At 38.8% G+C, this 17,012-nt stretch overlaps 1 protein-coding gene across 3 annotated transcripts in view; it reads left to right on the top strand.

Annotated features, from left to right (window-relative positions):
- Nucleotides 1-17,012, top strand: part of Slc38a9 (solute carrier family 38 member 9) — a 66,783-nt gene that overhangs the window by 13,525 nt on the left and 36,246 nt on the right. For 2 of the 3 annotated variants that reach the window (XM_038322052.1, XM_038322049.1), the window contains exons 2-6: nucleotides 4,397-4,529; nucleotides 7,964-8,085; nucleotides 8,215-8,278; nucleotides 8,981-9,074; nucleotides 14,867-15,037. In XM_038322052.1, coding sequence (XP_038177980.1) covers nucleotides 4,397-4,529; nucleotides 7,964-8,085; nucleotides 8,215-8,278; nucleotides 8,981-9,074; nucleotides 14,867-15,037 — 584 coding nt within the window. Of the gene's footprint in view, nucleotides 1-1,920; nucleotides 1,994-4,396; nucleotides 4,530-7,963; nucleotides 8,086-8,214; nucleotides 8,279-8,980; nucleotides 9,075-14,866; nucleotides 15,038-17,012 lie in introns of all 3 variants that reach the window. The other variant, XM_038322051.1, reaches the window with a different exon arrangement.

Here is a 17,012-nt window from a genome sequence, read left to right as displayed (position 1 = left end):
AAAAAGTTAGTATTTGTCTATCATATTAGGAGTATAGCTGTGAAGGAGAGCACACAGAGTAGAGGTAAATAGCAAGAATGTAGAAGAGGTATTGAAATTTGCATGTGATGACCATGATAAGTCAATGCCTTAATGAAAAGGGGACAGTTTAGGAATGCGCTGAAAGAAATGAAGATTAAACTATGCAGGTGTCTAGATACAAGGCCTTCATAGACTTTGTTTTTACCTGAAATTAATAACAAAGGACCTGAAGAAGCGATGGGCTTGCAGTGTTTCAGGAATGGTGATGAGGCTTGTGTGGTGGGTGGTGACGGCCAACAGGTGGGATAAGGGAGGCGCACTGGGGAACCGTCTGATACACGAGCCAGGCCTTCAGTCTGGACATCATATTTTTATGGACAGCATGTGGATAAACTCGAGTTATGTGGTGAAGCCATCAGTGGAGTGAGAATAGAGAAATGCCTGTGCACCTGGGTACCTTACATTTACAACTGGGAGATCTGACAATTAGTCAGCTGAAGAAACAGAAATGAAAGCTTCCTTCTTTGAGGATTAAGTCCTGTGTTAGCATGTGAAATTCTCCATATACTGACTCATATGTGTTTTTAAATACATCTTCATACTTTTTCCTTTTGGTTCTGCTCTCTCTCTCTCTCTCTCTCTCTCTCTCTCTTTTGCTGTGTGTGTGTGTGTGCGTGTGCATGTGCGTGTGCGCGTGTGCATGTGTGTGTGCAGGGAATAAACCCAAGGCCTTACAGATGCTGGCCACGTGCGTTCCATTCCTTGTCCTCCATTCCTGGAAGCGCTTTTCTCCTATTGCGCATGTCTGGCTTACTTCTTTATTTCAAACTTTAATATTCAGCTCACCTATAACTTCCTCAGATGTCTACCAGATGACTTAGTTCCCTCTGCTGTGTCCCTTACCCCATTCCCTACATAGAGCAAGCGTCACGCAGTCCACCTCATTGCCTTGCTCCTGTCGTTGCATGTGAACTTAGATTCATCATCTGGGTCGAAATCGCTTATTTATGTATCTCTGCAACTGGTGACTGTACAGTCCTTGGGGGTCTGTGTTTCACTCATTGCTTAATATCTCACACAAATACTTAATAATTGGTTGGAACTTAAATAATATTTATTCAATAAATTTGAAAACTAAAACCAATAAGCTAGCCAAAATAGAGAAGAAGCTTATATGGATCAGCCTTTGTGACTGTGCTTAAAGCTGATTGTAAAGCAGGGTTTTGTGAGAGATGTCGTCTGGGCTTCAGAGGAAGTGAGAAGTGTGCCGGGAGGCCAGTGCTCACCATCAGTCCTAGGAACAGAGGACTTTAGATGCAGTGGCCAGAGTCGTTTCTTTTGCTGTACTTTTTAATTGAAAAACTGTCTGGTAAACATAGATTGTTTCACCAAGCAGGTAGAAGCAAGTACAGTGGATTCATTATTTGAAAATTTATTTGTATAACATTTTTGGAATATTTGATTGCCTTATCTTTTTTTAAAAAACAAACAAACAAACAAAAACAAATTACCCCAACCTGTCTGTCAGGTGTTGGAATTCCTCAGCTTCATAGGGTTGTGAATACGCGGACAGTTTCAAAATCAAGATTTCCATACTGGGTTCTCGCCTTCCCATGAGTCACAGAGCTGTTGCCTAACCTCCCAGAAGCACGGTTAGGCAGTAGAAGGGTGGAGGCAGATTGAAAACCCAAAAGATTTTAAGGAATTTAAGGAGTAGAATTTAAAAAAGGTGTTAGTAGGAGTGAGGTTTCTTGGTTTATAAGTATACGAAATGAACGCATGAGAATTGAGTCACACTTTTAAATATTTTGTAAATTTTGCTCAGTATTAAAACATTTTTTCTTTGGCGTAACCATGTATATTTTCAAGGAGACACAAATACGCCCTCTTTGTTTTCAGTGGGACCAGATGAACTCCGTGTCAAATGCAAGCGACACTTGGCCAGTCAGATGAAAGTGTTCAAAGGAGAGAGGTAGTCTAGTCCTTTTATGCTGGGCATTGGCTTCTGTGTAGTATTCTTCATTTTCAAAGTGTGTTAAGATCCGACTAAAGTTCATGTTAGAAATATATTTTTACTTTCTCAAATGAAGCTTTAGACATGTGTTTCTAATAATTCACTGAAAATATGCTGAATTGTATATTTTTAAAGAGAATCTGTTTTGAAAAAATTCCAAAATATTTGTTTGAACAGGCACTCAACATCTCGATGAAAACGGTTGGAAAAGAAAAACTTTCAAAGTCATTCTGTTCTCAGAGTACCCGAGCCAACTAAACTGGTACAGTTAACGCTTCAGTCAGAGGCAGGAGCCAAGAAATCTAGCACATTCCAGACTGCTTTTCAGCAGGCCTTCAATCCAACCCAGTGGTTGATATTTCAGAGTAAAAAGCTACAAGAATAACATGTATACCTATTTTTACCAATGTTAGGTCTTTTTAGTAGCCTAAGTATCTACCTTAAGTTAGCATTCTTTAATTTTATTAGCACTGATTCTGCAGGAATGTCCTGTGGAGTATGAGCTTCCCAATGTAGCGTGTGTATGTGTGTGTGTGTGTGTGTGTGTGTGTGTCAGAGAGAGAGAGAGAGAGAGAGAGAGAGAGAGAGAGAGAGAGAGAGAGAGAGGTCAATGCTGAACGTCTTCCTCCATTGCACTCTGCCTTATCTTTGGAGACATGGTTTCTCGTTGAACCTGGAGCTCATCAGTTTCCCTAGATTGGCCAGCCAATGAGCTCCAGTGATTCACCTGTTTCTACCTCAACCCCCACCCCCAGAACTGGGCTTAAATATGTGTGCCTCTGTGCTTGTCTGTGCATTGGAGATCTAAATTCAGTTCCTCATGCTTACTCAGCAAGCGCTTTACTAACTGAACCATTGCCCTAGCCCCAGATATCAATAGTTTTATTTTACATTGCCCTTTAAGTATCACTGAAGGTCACAGTGGAAATAGAAATAATATATATCACATCATAACACTTTTAAGAGAGTGGTGGTTATATTGGGTTATAGTAAGCAAATGTAAAGTAGGGATTGTTTGTTTAGCCTCTTACCCATTTGTTTTCACTATATCCCCTTAAAATTTATTGATAGTACTTAATGCCTTTGCCAGCATGTTAGATATATAGTATGCCATGTTGATCTCTCTGCCCATGTATTTGCTTTTATAAATGCTCTAGTTAGTCCATTAAATTGACTAGTTGATACCTTTATTTGCATGTTGTCATGGAGAATAAGTAACAAGTGACTCAAAGGTTCTGCATGTCAGTCAGAAACAGAAAACTAAACTCAACACCTACCATATCAGAGGGTTTGTTAGAAAAATAGCAGAAATAAAAGTTTCTTTCACTTGGATTTTCAGTCGCACCCCACAAGGTTAGATCAGCAGTTTCCCAAGTCGCTCACCAACCCCAGTGTCATAAGCTTCTCTCAGAACTGGGAGTGCAAAGGAGCCGTGGGAGACCAGGATTGCCTCTTGGGGTTCGGTTTTCATTATTCTTGCCAGTGTGTCATGTGAAAGAGCAGCAGCCACAGTTCAGGACATATTGTTACTTCCACTGCGGAGGGTCTGAGACTTGGCGGAGGGACGCAGCGCTCCATGCGGTTCTGCCTTGTCTTTCCATGGACTGTTTATTACTGAAAACTTAGAAGGCAAGTGAGGGAGTTTCAGAAAGACACTAAGGGGCTGACTGGAGATGCTGACCGAAAGCCAGAAACTGCAGTTCATAGGAACATAGTCAGGGAAGAGACAAACACGTACAAAGTAGGTATCAGAGTATGTTAGCAAGATCCAAGAAAAGGAGGTGAGGCAGACTCTCTCTGGTGCTGTGATGCGCCATTGAGCCGCTTTGGAAGGTCACACAAAGAGAGAGGTTGGCTAGGACAGGAGCTGAGAAGCAGGAATTTTGTTTGTCAAAGGAAGTAACTTTGGCTTATAGAGGAAGGAGAAGAGACTCTTCAGTAAAGGGGCATTTTTGTCTTTAATTTCTCTGATTTGGTGCCAGAAGTATTTTAAAAAGACTAATCAAAGCTGTTTCTATCTAAGTTACACTGTGGGAGACCAACAGCTGATACATTTTGTTTTTCTTTGCTATATTTCTCATTAATGATTCTTAAGTTTTTTCTGTTTTCTCGACTCTGTTGCTAAATCCCTTAAGATTCAAGTGTGTTTAAAGTAAAAGCATTATGAGACAAATGCTGTATTCTGTGGGTAGGATAATACTTCTTTTGTGACGTTCTCTTTTCCCACCAAAAGTGAGAAGTGAATGCCTTGCCTTTGTGCATCCCATTTCAAATGGAGGACAAGAAGTTATTCTCTGCAATGGCTGACTTCCAGAATTTTTGCCTGAATGTTTTTTGTCAAGTATATATTCCCTTCTTTAGGCCTTTCTATATAGAGCCTACAAACATCGTCAATGTGAATGATGTCATTCAGAGGGTTAGTGACCATGCCTCTGCTATGAACAAGCGGATTCATTACTACAGCCGGCTCACCACTCCTGCAGACAAAGCACTGGTAAGAGGCACAGCTCTGCTGCTTGTCCAACTTTGAGTTGAAGTGAACAGTAAACACCAAAGCCCAGGGCAACTCCCAAGGGTTGAACTTTTCACTGGGGGTATTCCAAAGATAGCATCATGCAAAGTCTTAAGTAGTAGTTAATCCGTGTTTCAGGCTCTTTTGCGCTTATCTACCCTGGCAGAGACATTGTTTGAAACTCTCTGTTGATAATAACTTGGAGCGTTTTTCTTTGTTTTTAATTTCTGCTTATCTCAGATACCAAGAGCTCTGAGGAAGATAAATTTCTTTTGAAACAGCAGCTTAGATCGTTGACTAGAAACATGAGATTCTGGCTAGTCTGTTTGATTTCTAAGTTTGAAACTACAGGAAAAATACTTATATACATTTTCTATAGGAGTTAGAAACAAATCTGTTCATATATATACCCAATAGTTTTCTGTTTAGCATTTTCTTTCGCAAATAAAAAATTAGCCTATGCAGACCACATGCTATTTATTACAGGTCATTGTTTTGTCTTATAAACATTAAAAACAATTCCTAGGAAAGGGCTGTAAATACAATAATGGTAATTTGCACTAGGGGCCATCGCTTATAGAGTCATGATTGTCAGAAGTCTGTCTTATTATTTTAGAATTTAAAAATATGTAATTAGTCTGTTGCTTATAACAGTGATCAGATGTGAGATACTGAGAAATTTAAATAATTTCTTAAAAAATATGGTAAAAGTTAATCTTAGCAAAAATGAAGAAAACAATTGGCCTCTAGCCTTCACTAAATGTCTACCAAGGGCAAGGAGTGGGTACCACCTGACCATGGCCTTCCAGTTTAACCCCCATAATGGCTATGTGAAGTAAGCATTAAGATCTTGTCTTTGTTTATTTGGCTAACATCTCATGAAATCCAGGCTGACCTCCAACTCTCTACAAGTCTGAGAGTGACCTTGAACGCCTTGCCTTCTCTCCTTGGTTTCCAGCCATGAACTACCATACCTGGCTCTAAAATCTCAAAAGAAGACTTCTGAAATGTTATGTGCAGAATAATTTTTTACAATTTTTAGTTTTTACTCCCCCTCTGCCCACCCAGGACTTTACAGCAGTATTGATGGTAGAGTCCATTATAGAATTACCTAAATCTATGGGGTTTGAGGTTATGGTCTGACAGTCTCTCCAAATGCTTGTCTCTCAGAAGCAGACTTCAGAGATATCATCTAGGGCTGAGTGAATATCACTTGCCTGGGAATAAGTCAGTGCTGTGCACTGAGTTGTAACCCTTTGTTAACAACACTGAGGTGACTTTAGTACATCTAAACGGTCACCAAGGTTAATGTGATCAATCCATTTCTAATGAATTTATATAAAGATACATTCATTTTCTGAAAATCCCAAAGTCATTTTCCCTAAAAGTATGTTTTGGAGAAGAACAATAAATCATTGTTACCAAATGTTCATAGAGTTAAACCTTTTCATTTATGAAAAAAATCCCATTATTGTTATTCTAAACTGGAGAGGGGAGAAATTTTTCTGCCAGCCTCTCCTAGATCCTTGCTAATAAACACATGTATCTATACACATCAGCATCGTCAGCATCATGAGAGCTTAGTAAAAAGGCATTCATTGTGTGGGGCTTAGTCAGAACCAGTGAAGCATAGTCCATATGTCAGCAAGACCCTTGTGTGTGTCCTAGGAACATTCAGATGACAATACCACCCTAGACCATGCCTCAGTGAGATCCAGCCCTCCTAAGAACACCCCATCTTCCATGTCTTCCCATGCATAACCCAGACCCAGAGACTGAGCACAGGGCACAGGTTTAGGTGAGGTGGACATGGAGTAGGTTTTTCCTTCCCTTTTGTGTACATCAGTGTGAGAGCACAACCAGAACTTTCTACCTGTTGTTGGACCATGCTCCTTAAAGTTTTGATTTTACTTGTTTTTCCCACCCATTTGCTTTGTGAGCTCTAGCGTTTTTCCTTCTTGATATGGCATAGTATTGCACTTTTTTTTTCCTTTTTACTCATGGCAGAAGACAAGCTAATCTAGATCTTAGAGGAATGTAGGTGAGGAGAAGGAAAAGAGCAGTTTTCACATGTACGTTTGTCTGTGTCTCTAGGAACTAGTTGTTCCTGAAGCCACCCTGTGCATAGCATTCAGGATATTCTCTCCTACAGAGACAGCACTATCTCGCTGCATTGAAAGAGAAGGATATGACATTGTGTGCTGATACTCTATGCCCTTTCTTCCTACTAAGGCTGATACTCCATCTCTTCCTTGAGGTCTTCCCCCGGCTTTTTGGGTTCTCATTGTTTATCCAGTGAGATAGTACAGCACAGAGTTGAACATTTCATTTTGTCATGCCTTCCAGTCTTGTCCAGTTGCTTCACGTGTCCAACTGGAATTTGAGACAGTTTGAGGCTGTTGCTTCCCTCTCAGATAAGAAACCTAGCAGAAAGTTACAAATGTCTACGTAGGTGTTACGTGTGAGAAGGTTCACACTAGTTCACACTCGTCAGGTTCAATCGAGGACTTCCTCTTCTCTAAGAACCACCTTCAGGAGATGGGCAGTTTCATCAGAAAACAGGGTAAGTTTCCCCTCCAGAACAGAAGATGGGGTTAGAGGAACTGTAGGAGTAGTGTGAAAAGTAAGTGTGTAGGTACATCCCTTCGGTCTTCCTTGCTACACCTGCTGCTTCTCTGTCGCCTCCTTCCCTTTTGCTTGTACACTTCAGTGTCCTCGGCTCCTAAACCCTTGATTTGCCATTCATTAAGTTACTTTGTTACCTGTTTCTTTTACTCAAAGCATTTAAAAATTAGTTTCTGCACTATTTCTTTATTTACTCTCCATTGGCTCCTCAATTCCATAGTCTGAGATTCCTGTCTGTTTCTTCTAAAACCACCTTCATCTCAGAGTTAAGTAACACCACTTAGTTCTTAAAAAGTTCCTCACTGAAGGACGGCCTCCTCTGTGGAGATTTCTTTCATTTTGTTCTTTGCTTCTTTCTTGTGAATGTGAAAAGTACTTTGATGATATACATTCTTGCTCCTTTAGATCTACCACTATATTTGAAAAAAATAACTTTTAATTCCTTAATCAGAGATGCAAAGTGTTCATTGTCCATGATACTTAGAAATATGTCTAAAATGTATCTTAAAGATATGCATGCTGGAGGGTTTTTATAATCCCAACACTCATGTATCAAAAACAGGAGAGGAGGATCACACATTTGAGACAGGTAGCGAGGGCAAAGGCCCAGATGTGCAATAGCCGAGCATCTCCCTGGCATCTGCCTAAGAGCAGCCCATCAGCCAGAGCCTCCCAACTGTTTCAGTTCAACATAAATCCTAGAAGTGTGTCTAGTCAGTTTCTTTGATCAGTAGAACGTATCCTTTTTATACATTTACTGGTTCTGATGTTTCTCTTTTCTTTTCTCCAAGATTGCTCCAGACCACGTAGTCCCAGCTCCAGAGGAATGCTATGTGTACAGTCCATTGGGCTCTGCCTATAAACTCCAGAGTTACACTGAAGGCTATGGTAAAAACACCAGCCTAGTAACGATGTGAGTACAACTACTTCTTGGAGCATGAATTAACCTGTATATGAATGAAAATAACTGGCTAATCAGTTCTGACTTAATTAAAATGTTTAAGAAGCCCAACTTCATATTTTATTGCTATTATTTTTTCAGTTTTATGATCTGGAATACCATGATGGGAACATCTATACTAAGTATTCCTTGGGGTATAAAACAGGTAATATGATTTTTGAGTACACTTTAATCTGAAAAATGTTTAAGATTTATTATTTTTTATTTTTTTTATTGTGTATATGTGTGAGTCTGTGTGTGGGTATGTGCATATAACTGTCTGTGTCCGTGGAGGTCAGCAGTGTTGGATCCCCCTACAGCTGGAGTTACAGACAGTTGTGAGCCACTCAGTATGAGTGCTGGGAACCAGGCTCCAGCACCCTGAAAGGCTGGTTTGCATTCTTAACTTCTGAGCCATCTCTCCAACCCCTGAAGTTTTTTCTATATATGTAATCCAAACACTTAGACCAAGGCAACAGGATCATGAATTCAAGACCAGTTTGAGCTACATAGCAAATTTTAAGGCATCCTATTTTTATTCCATCTGTCTCCAAAATAGATAAATAACTTAATTAAATAATAACTTTGAAATTTTTTACTTTATATTTTGTTTGGGTCTGGGAATATAGCTCAATGATAACGTGCTTTCCTAGCTTACATGAGGTCCTGTATTCAAATACTTACACTGTAAAAAAAAAAAATGACCAATATATTTGAAGTTTCATTATTTATATAAAATTCTCTATAAAAAGCAGATGTTCTTTTCATTTCTTCATTGTCATGTTATTATAATTGTTTAGGGTAACAATATGATTGCATATGAAGTTATTCTTATATAATGAAAGGAACCTAACCTTTTTTTCAAAAGGCTGGATTTACTACTGGAATGTGTGTCATCGTGCTGATGGGCCTTCTAACACTTTATTGCTGCTATAGAGTGGTAAAATCACGGAGCATGATATGTAAGTAACAATACGTTGCCCCATGAATCAACAGACTTTCCTATCGAGGCAGACCCTACTGTGTATGTTCTACGTGTGTGCCAGCTGTCTCCTTTCACTTTTTATTTCTGTGTGTGTACATGTGCCACAATGCCCACATGGAGGTTAAAGGGCAGCTTGAAGGTATCAGTTTTCTTCTCCCACCATGAATTCTCTGGGATTGAACTCAGAGTTTCAGGGTTGGCGGCAGCTCCCTAACCTCCGGAGCCATCTAGCTGTCTTTACTCTTGTAATTCATAGTTTTCTGCTGACCAGTCTGTTCATGAATTTCTGGCTCCCTCTGAAATTCAGAACTGGGAGTTCTTTGGAGAATAAATTAATGCTGATATCCTTGTAAGAATAAATGAAGACGTCGCTTACAAAAACGATTACATTTTTGCGTTCGTGAGTGTATATGGGCATCAGGAGAGTACTTGGTGGAGGCAGTTTTCTCTCCTTCCACCATCGGGGTCCTGAAGATTAAACTCGGGTTCTCAAGCTTGGTGCTCATGCCTCTCCCTCTCCTTGACCCCAAAATGGTGTGTGTGTGTGTGTGTGTGTGTGTGTGTGTGTGTATTTGTTTTTGTTTTTCAAGACAGGGTTTCTCTGTAGCTTTGGAGCCTGTCTTGGAACTAGCTCTCGTAGATCAGGCTGGCCTTGAACTCACAGAGATCCACCTGCCTTTGCCTCCCGAGTGTTGGGAATAAAGGCGTGTGCCACCAACGCCTGGCCAAAAAAGAGTTATACTTTTAAAATAAAGCATTTGTCAGAATTATTAAGATCTCTATGGCTCTTACAAATTATTGTTTACTTGTTTTGACCTATTCATAGCAGACCGAAGTATCAGCAGAAAAATATGAAAGTATAAACAATTCTTAAAGTTGTATAAACTACTCATCTGTATAAATTCTGAATCAGGGAATCAGAAGGATAATCTTTTTGTTGTTGTTTTAAGCTTGAAGCGGGGTCTTGTTGGATTGCTAGGACTGATTGAAGTCTTGAGGAGAAATGATCTGTCATCCAGCCTACCCCGCCTTTGTTCTCCCAAGCAGCCAGGACAGTATATGCTGCTACACAGAAACATCTTTTTTTTCTTTTTTTTTTTATTTTGGTTTTTCGAGACAGGGTTTCTCTGCAGCTTTTTTAGAGCCTGTCCTGGACCTAGCTCTTGTAGACCAGGCTGGCCTTGAACTCACAGAGATCCGCCTGCCTCTGCCTCCCGAGTGCTGGGATTAAAGGTGTGCGCCACCACCGCCCGGCTCAGAAACATCTTTTTAAGTCGTTTTCACAGACTTTAAACTGAGTATGGTGCATGCCTATAATCTCAGAATCTGGGAATCAGTGACAGGAGAATCAGAAGTCCCAGGTTATCCTCAGCTACGTTCAAGGCCAGACTAGACTACGTGAGACTCTGCCTCAAAAAAAAAAAAAAAAAAAAAAAAAAAAAAGGCAAAACATAAACACTTTTAGGGCTTGGCAGACATGTATTTTTCATTCAGTCTCATTAGCATGTTCAAACCAACCTCTGGTTTGCCTTAGTCACTTGAGGAGTATTGTTTAAAATCTTGGGAGAAGTCTTGTTTAAAAGCCATTCAAGTTCCAAGTTGAGTTTGTTTAGCCTTGGTTTCTGCGGTTTCGGGTCTGACTGAAATGGGAAGAGCTCTTTATACACATGCAGTAAGTATGGATCTTACATCAGCCTGTCTGTGCAGAGGGACATGGCCTCCCCTGCACTCCCTCTGACTGTCCCCGGTAAAGCCTGTCTGGGTAAGGCCTGTGTTTCTTCAATGCTCTCATTTGAAAGGGTGACCTTGAATCAATTCATTTTACAAAGTCAGCCCAACCCTAAAGCAAAGCCTAACAGGAAAGAAAAGAAACAGTTACAACCATTATTTGACAGAATCAGTGATGTACAAAAATAATAGCCTGTGTTTAAAATAGGGTTTGTTCCAATGAGACAAGATGGATATTCTATTAAGAAATATATTAATATTCTATTAATTCACTACACTAACAAGGTCAAATCCATGGTTGCATCAATAGATACCCCCAAAAGGTATCTGATGGAGTTCAGCATCCTTTTCTTAGTAAAGCTCTAAGGAAAATACTACTTTTAAACAATTAAAGACTGCTTATCCCCCAAGCCAGCACCAACATTATTCTATAGTAATAAAATCCTTAAAGGTGTAAACTCTAAGGGTCTTAGATAAAATTTAGCAGAATACATTAGATGGGAGAAAAAAACAAACGACCTGAACATAAGAACTAAATCTGCACAAGTTAAAAAAAAATGTCGTGAGGTTTCAAAGATTCACCATTGTAAACCATAAAAAAATCAAGTCTATAAATTCAATCCCATTTCAAACAGAGTCAAGACAATTAGAAAAATCAGTGGTGTGGAAGAGTCAGACTTACAGGTATAAAGCAGACTATGAAGCCATTGTCATAAAGCAGAAAGCCACTGTCTTAGAAATAGGAAGAAAAGAGAGTGGGAGGGCTGGAGAGATGGCTCAGTGACTAGAAGCACTGGCTGCTCTTCCAGAGGACCCAAGTTTGGTTCCCTGCACCTACATGGCATATCATTACTGTCTGTAACTCTAGTTCTTGGGGACCAAATGCCCTCTTCTAGCCTCAGGCACCCGGTACATACATGTAGCACAGACATGCAGGCAAAGCATTCATACGCATGAAATAAAAAAATTTATCTTTATAAAAACTAGACTGGAAAAGGAAACGTAAATTTCAGGTTTATGAGCTTAGTATGTCCTGTTTGGTATCTGTTAAACTAAGCATCAATTGGGAGGGAAAACACTGCATGAACCCTTGTATAAAAATATATTCCAGATGGTATTCAAACTAAAATGTGAAAAAAAATCAAGCCATAAAGATATTAGAAGAAAATTTAGGAGGTCGTGCACATATACTAGTGATTGAGATTTTCCTGATCAATACAGAAGATATAAAAACTTTAAAAGGAATATGTCACAAAGTTATAGGGTATTACCAGAAATCATCCTGGTAGGTAGTCAAGAGGACATTTGAAAAAGCCACATGCTCCAAGGTGGAGTCCACACCCGAAGTAATCCGTAGAGAAACAAATCCATGAATATCATGTATAAAAAGTTACAGTGACACTCTCCACCCACACATTAGCCATGTAATTGCTAATCAAGGAGATGGTTATCACCCATCATTCATGAAGAACTTCTTTGTGCTGGGGCTATAAATAAGCTTGTTATCTATCCTTCAAAGTTCATTCTTAATTGGACATTCATAGACTAGAATGTCTTTCCTTTGTGGTTGTTTCTTTTTATTCTAGCACCCCAATGTCTGTACAAATGCTATTAGACTAGAAAAGATACATTGGACAAGATTTGAGGGCCATAATACACACAGCAAGACAGACAGACAATCACACTATATACCCCCCCCCCCCCAGGAAACTAGTTGCGTATTTGGCACAATTGCCAATTTTTGTTTGTCTTTTTTAAGAGCACTCTTACTCTGTTGCCCAGGCTGTTGTCAAACCCGTAGGTTCCAGTGCTCCCTCCACCTCACACTCCCAGATTCACGGGTCCCCCACCTCCGACTCCAGAGAAGCAGGGAGTAGGCGCACCTACTGCTACCACAACTGAAGTGGCTTTTCATGAACTCTCTTGTTTCTAAAATTCTCTTTCCACTTACATTAATTTATGTGTGGGGGGTGTGTATGTGTGTGGGCGTATAAGTGCCTCAGCGTGTGGAGACCAGAGAACAGCTTTTTGGGAGCTGGTTCTTGGCTTCCATCATGTGGATCTGAGTATTGACCCAGCAGCAACACCTTCATTAGCTGAGCTATCTGCTCATCCCAACCAGTGGTGGTTGGTTATCTAGATGCAAACCACCATGCTCAGTGCGGGCTTCACTGCTGCTTTCTGCCCTGCACTGGCTGCTGTATTTTACTTGATGCTTATAGAACTTGCTCCTGCTTAGTCACCAGACAGCAATTAACTTAAAGCAGTACAGACCATGGAGTCGTAGAGAAAGGGACTATAATTTGATGGCAGTTAAAATAATCTTATGTTGTACCTATCTCTATTCTTATTCTGTACCAAAATATTGAGACAAATTACTATTACAATAACTCAACCATAGAAAAGCAAATAATTTTTGTGTTCTTTTTATACAAATGTCTGTGTTTTTTATATAAATTTTTATCATTTAGTATGTTTTCTTAGAATCTTGTCTCCCACTTCATCCCTTTTTTTAAAGGGAACTTTATGGGCACAGTCACCATTATTATCTTTGTTGTTTGGTTGGTTGGTTGAATGACTGTGCATTGTGCATTGTGGCTCTATTCTATTTGATTAATGCTTGTGTACTGTAACACATTTATGACCTCCTCTGTTGTTTTCTAATACTCTTCTAAATATAATTTTTACGTATTTTGTGGATTTTTTAAAATTATTTTCTTTAAATTTTGACTCCTAAGGGGGAAAAGTGGGGGCTGGAGATGCAGCTCAGTTGCAGAGCTTGTTGCAGCTCAGTTGCAGACTTGGCATGGGTTGAAGCCCCAGTTCAAAAAGACAAAAGGAAGAAAGGCAATTGTTAAGTTAAAGTTTATTTCTAAGAGCTGCGCTAATTCCCAGCAGTACCAGCTGTCCATTAGTGGTAGGCTTTGAAGCCTGCCGTTATTTCCTGTGTTCCCTGTTCTCTTTTGTTTCTTACGCTTGCTTGCAAAGCAGTGTGATTTTCTTTAATTGTATCATTTGTTTGTATTATTTTTCCATCTGTCCCCAAGTTCCTTAGTGCTTTTATAGTTCTGCTAAGTACGTTATATGATATTGCAGTTGGTTTTTATCTGGAATTTCTCGTGAATTTCTTTCTCAGTATTTGACTTTCATAAGCCTGTCTATTTTCCCTACTGCACTTCTGTTTCTTGTTGAGTTCATAAAAGGATAACCTTTCATATTAGATTTCTGTATTATTTTCTTACTTTAACTTGTTAGTCTCTTGTTGTTCCATCTTGCTCTGTGTATGTTGTTCAGGCTGGTCACAAACTCACTGTGTAGCCCAGGCTGGCCTTGAGTTCACATACCCTTGCCTTAACATCTGGAATCACAGGGGCATTCTTCTGTGCCTAGCTATGCCTAGCTTTACTTTTAAATTCTTAACTTGGTTGTCTAAAGTTTAAATTGACTTGTAGCATAAACTGTGACTCAAGACAACTTTCCTTCATGTTGTTAAGTAGTGTTTTAAATGCATTAACAGTTAGCCTGGGCTGTGCAGCAAGACAGCATCTCAAAATAGAGTATTCTGTTTTTTATTAATTGGTTTTCTTACTCCTGATTACCACATTTTTTTTTTAGTTATAAAAGTTATAATGGGCCGGGCGGTGGTGGCGCACGCCTTTAATCCCAGCACTCGGGAGGCAGAGGCAGGCGGATCTCTGAGTTCGAGGCCAGCCTGGTCTACAAGAGCTAGTTCCAGGACAGGCTCTAGAAACTACAGGGAAACCCTGTCTCGAAAAAACAAAAACAAACAAACAAAAAAAAAACCAAAAAAAAAAAAGTTATAATGGTATACTTCTCAGATTATATTATCTCATTGATCAGATTTGTTTTGTTTTATAACATTTTAATTGCTAGTTTTTCCATAATCTGTTCTTGTATTTGTTGCTAAAGTAGCCATAATCTTTTGCTAAATATTTTTAATTAGTTGGGGGAATACAAATTATAAATGTAGAGTATGTGACCAATATCTAGTCTTATTCTTTCTCTTTCGTTTTTATTCAGGTACATCGGACACAACTACTTGGGAATATCCAGATGTCTGCAAACATTATTTTGGCTCCTTTGGGCAATGGTCAAGTCTCCTTTTTTCCTTAGTGTCTCTCATTGGAGCAATGATAGTTTATTGGGTGCTTATGTCTAATTTTCTTTTTAATACTGGAAAGTTTATTTTCAGTAAGTATCGATATAGTCTTTAACAAAGTTACCCTCAGATATCATTGTAATATTTTAGTTCTAGCCTTTCAGTTTTATATGTAAAGTATTACATAATCCTGGGTAATGTGCTTGATTCGGCTTTTCTATACTTAAGATGGCAAATATCATATGTATAAGCATTAATTTTTTTTACATAAATAATGGGTTTCATTCTGACATTTTCATAATGTATTTTTTTATCACATTCCTTTCTTGTTATGTTTTCTTGTTCCCCTCCACTCCCTTTAGCCCCCTTCCTCTTCCCACTAGTTCCCTTCTATTTTTATGTCTTTTTGTTTTTTGGTCACCCAGTGAGTTTCATTAGGGTTGCTTTCACGAACATGGGTGAAAATTGGTTTACTGAAGCACATGCACTTGAGCAGTGTCTGCACACTGACCGAGATGTCTCTCCCTCCCCATCAATGGTTAGCTGCATATATATAAACATATATATGTGTGTGTGTGTGTGTGTGTGTGTGTGTATACATACATACATACATATATATACATATATGTGTGTATATACATACATGCATACATATATATACATACATATACATATATATATATGAAGGGGTGGGTCCCAAGAGCCCTTCCTCCTTCTGTGAAAATGTATTGACAAGCCCAGTCTTGAAGCTGTTACAACTGCTGTTTTAAGTTCAAGATGAAAAAACATGTCATTCCCAGAAATCAGTACACCATTTGCTGCCGACTTGCTCTATCTCCTTAGGGTTTTTCTGGTTCTCCTTCCAGAATGCTCCCTGAGCCTTAGAGGGTGTTACAGCTGTCCCACTTGTGACTGGGCTTTCAGCAGGCATTTATTGTCGTCCGTCCAGCAGAGCAGCAGCAGTAACTTCCACAGCAGGGCGTGACCTCCCCAACTACATTAGCTTCTAAGAAGTGGTACTCCTGCTAAATCGCCTATCAGTATAAAGCGTTTCCACAACACCTTAGTACTGAAACAGAAAAGTTTATGACATTCACTGGTACTTGTTGTTGAAGAACTGGATATTTGAACAGTAAATGAATTTTACTCACTGAAACAGTAGGAAATAAAAGTAGAAAACAGTAAATAATAAAATTTAAATGATATATTATTCACATATCTTTATGTGCCACAGAACTGTTACCTGCTCAAATCAGCTCTAGAACTCTGAATATTAACAACTCAGTTCAAGTGCTTTTTATAGTATTTTTAACTTGGATGGAGGGTGTTCATTTTAAGCTTTTTTGGCATTTATTAGTATTGTATATGGGTATGTATACATATTATGTGGGTGGATGCACACATGGCAGGGCACACATGTGGAGGTCAAAGGAGACCTGTAGGAGTATGTTCTCTCCTCTCACCACTCATGTTTCAGGATCAGATCTCATCATATACCAACCACATTTCCACCATCATGCTGTAAACATCTTAGTAGAACGTATCCACTGTCATGTGGTGGTCTAGTTAGGGTTCTATGTCTGTTTTTGTTTCTAATCTTACTTTCAAATTAGTTATTTTTAGTTTTTTGTTTGTTTTTGTTTTGTTTTTCTTTGCTTTGAATCAGGTCCTTGAGTCTTTTATATACATTTTAGAATCAACTAACTTGTCAAATTCTAGAGCAATATAATTAGATTTTGATTGCAGTTGCATTGAATTTTTCAGTCAACATACCATAATTAATACTATTGGGCTATTGGCTTAGGATTAATAAGAATTGCATTAGATATATTGCTGTGGAAAAAAAACTGTACCAGGATATTGAGCTTTTCTATCCATGATCATAGCATAGTATAAGTTTCTACTTAATGTCTCTTAAATTTTTCTTGGTAAAAGTATTATATACTTGTGAACACTTTTCTTGATACCTTAATTTGGTTTTGTAAATGTATTTTCAATTTAATATACAATACATACTTTTGTTATTAAAAATTTAAACATGTAGAAAATAAACAGAACAATATAAGG

The sequence above is a fragment of the Arvicola amphibius genome, chromosome 3, assembly GCF_903992535.2.
Source record: "Arvicola amphibius chromosome 3, mArvAmp1.2, whole genome shotgun sequence".
NCBI lineage: Eukaryota > Metazoa > Chordata > Mammalia > Rodentia > Cricetidae > Arvicola > Arvicola amphibius.
The sequence above is the reverse complement of the archived record's forward strand: the minus strand, read 5'-3'. Positions and strand labels throughout refer to the sequence as shown.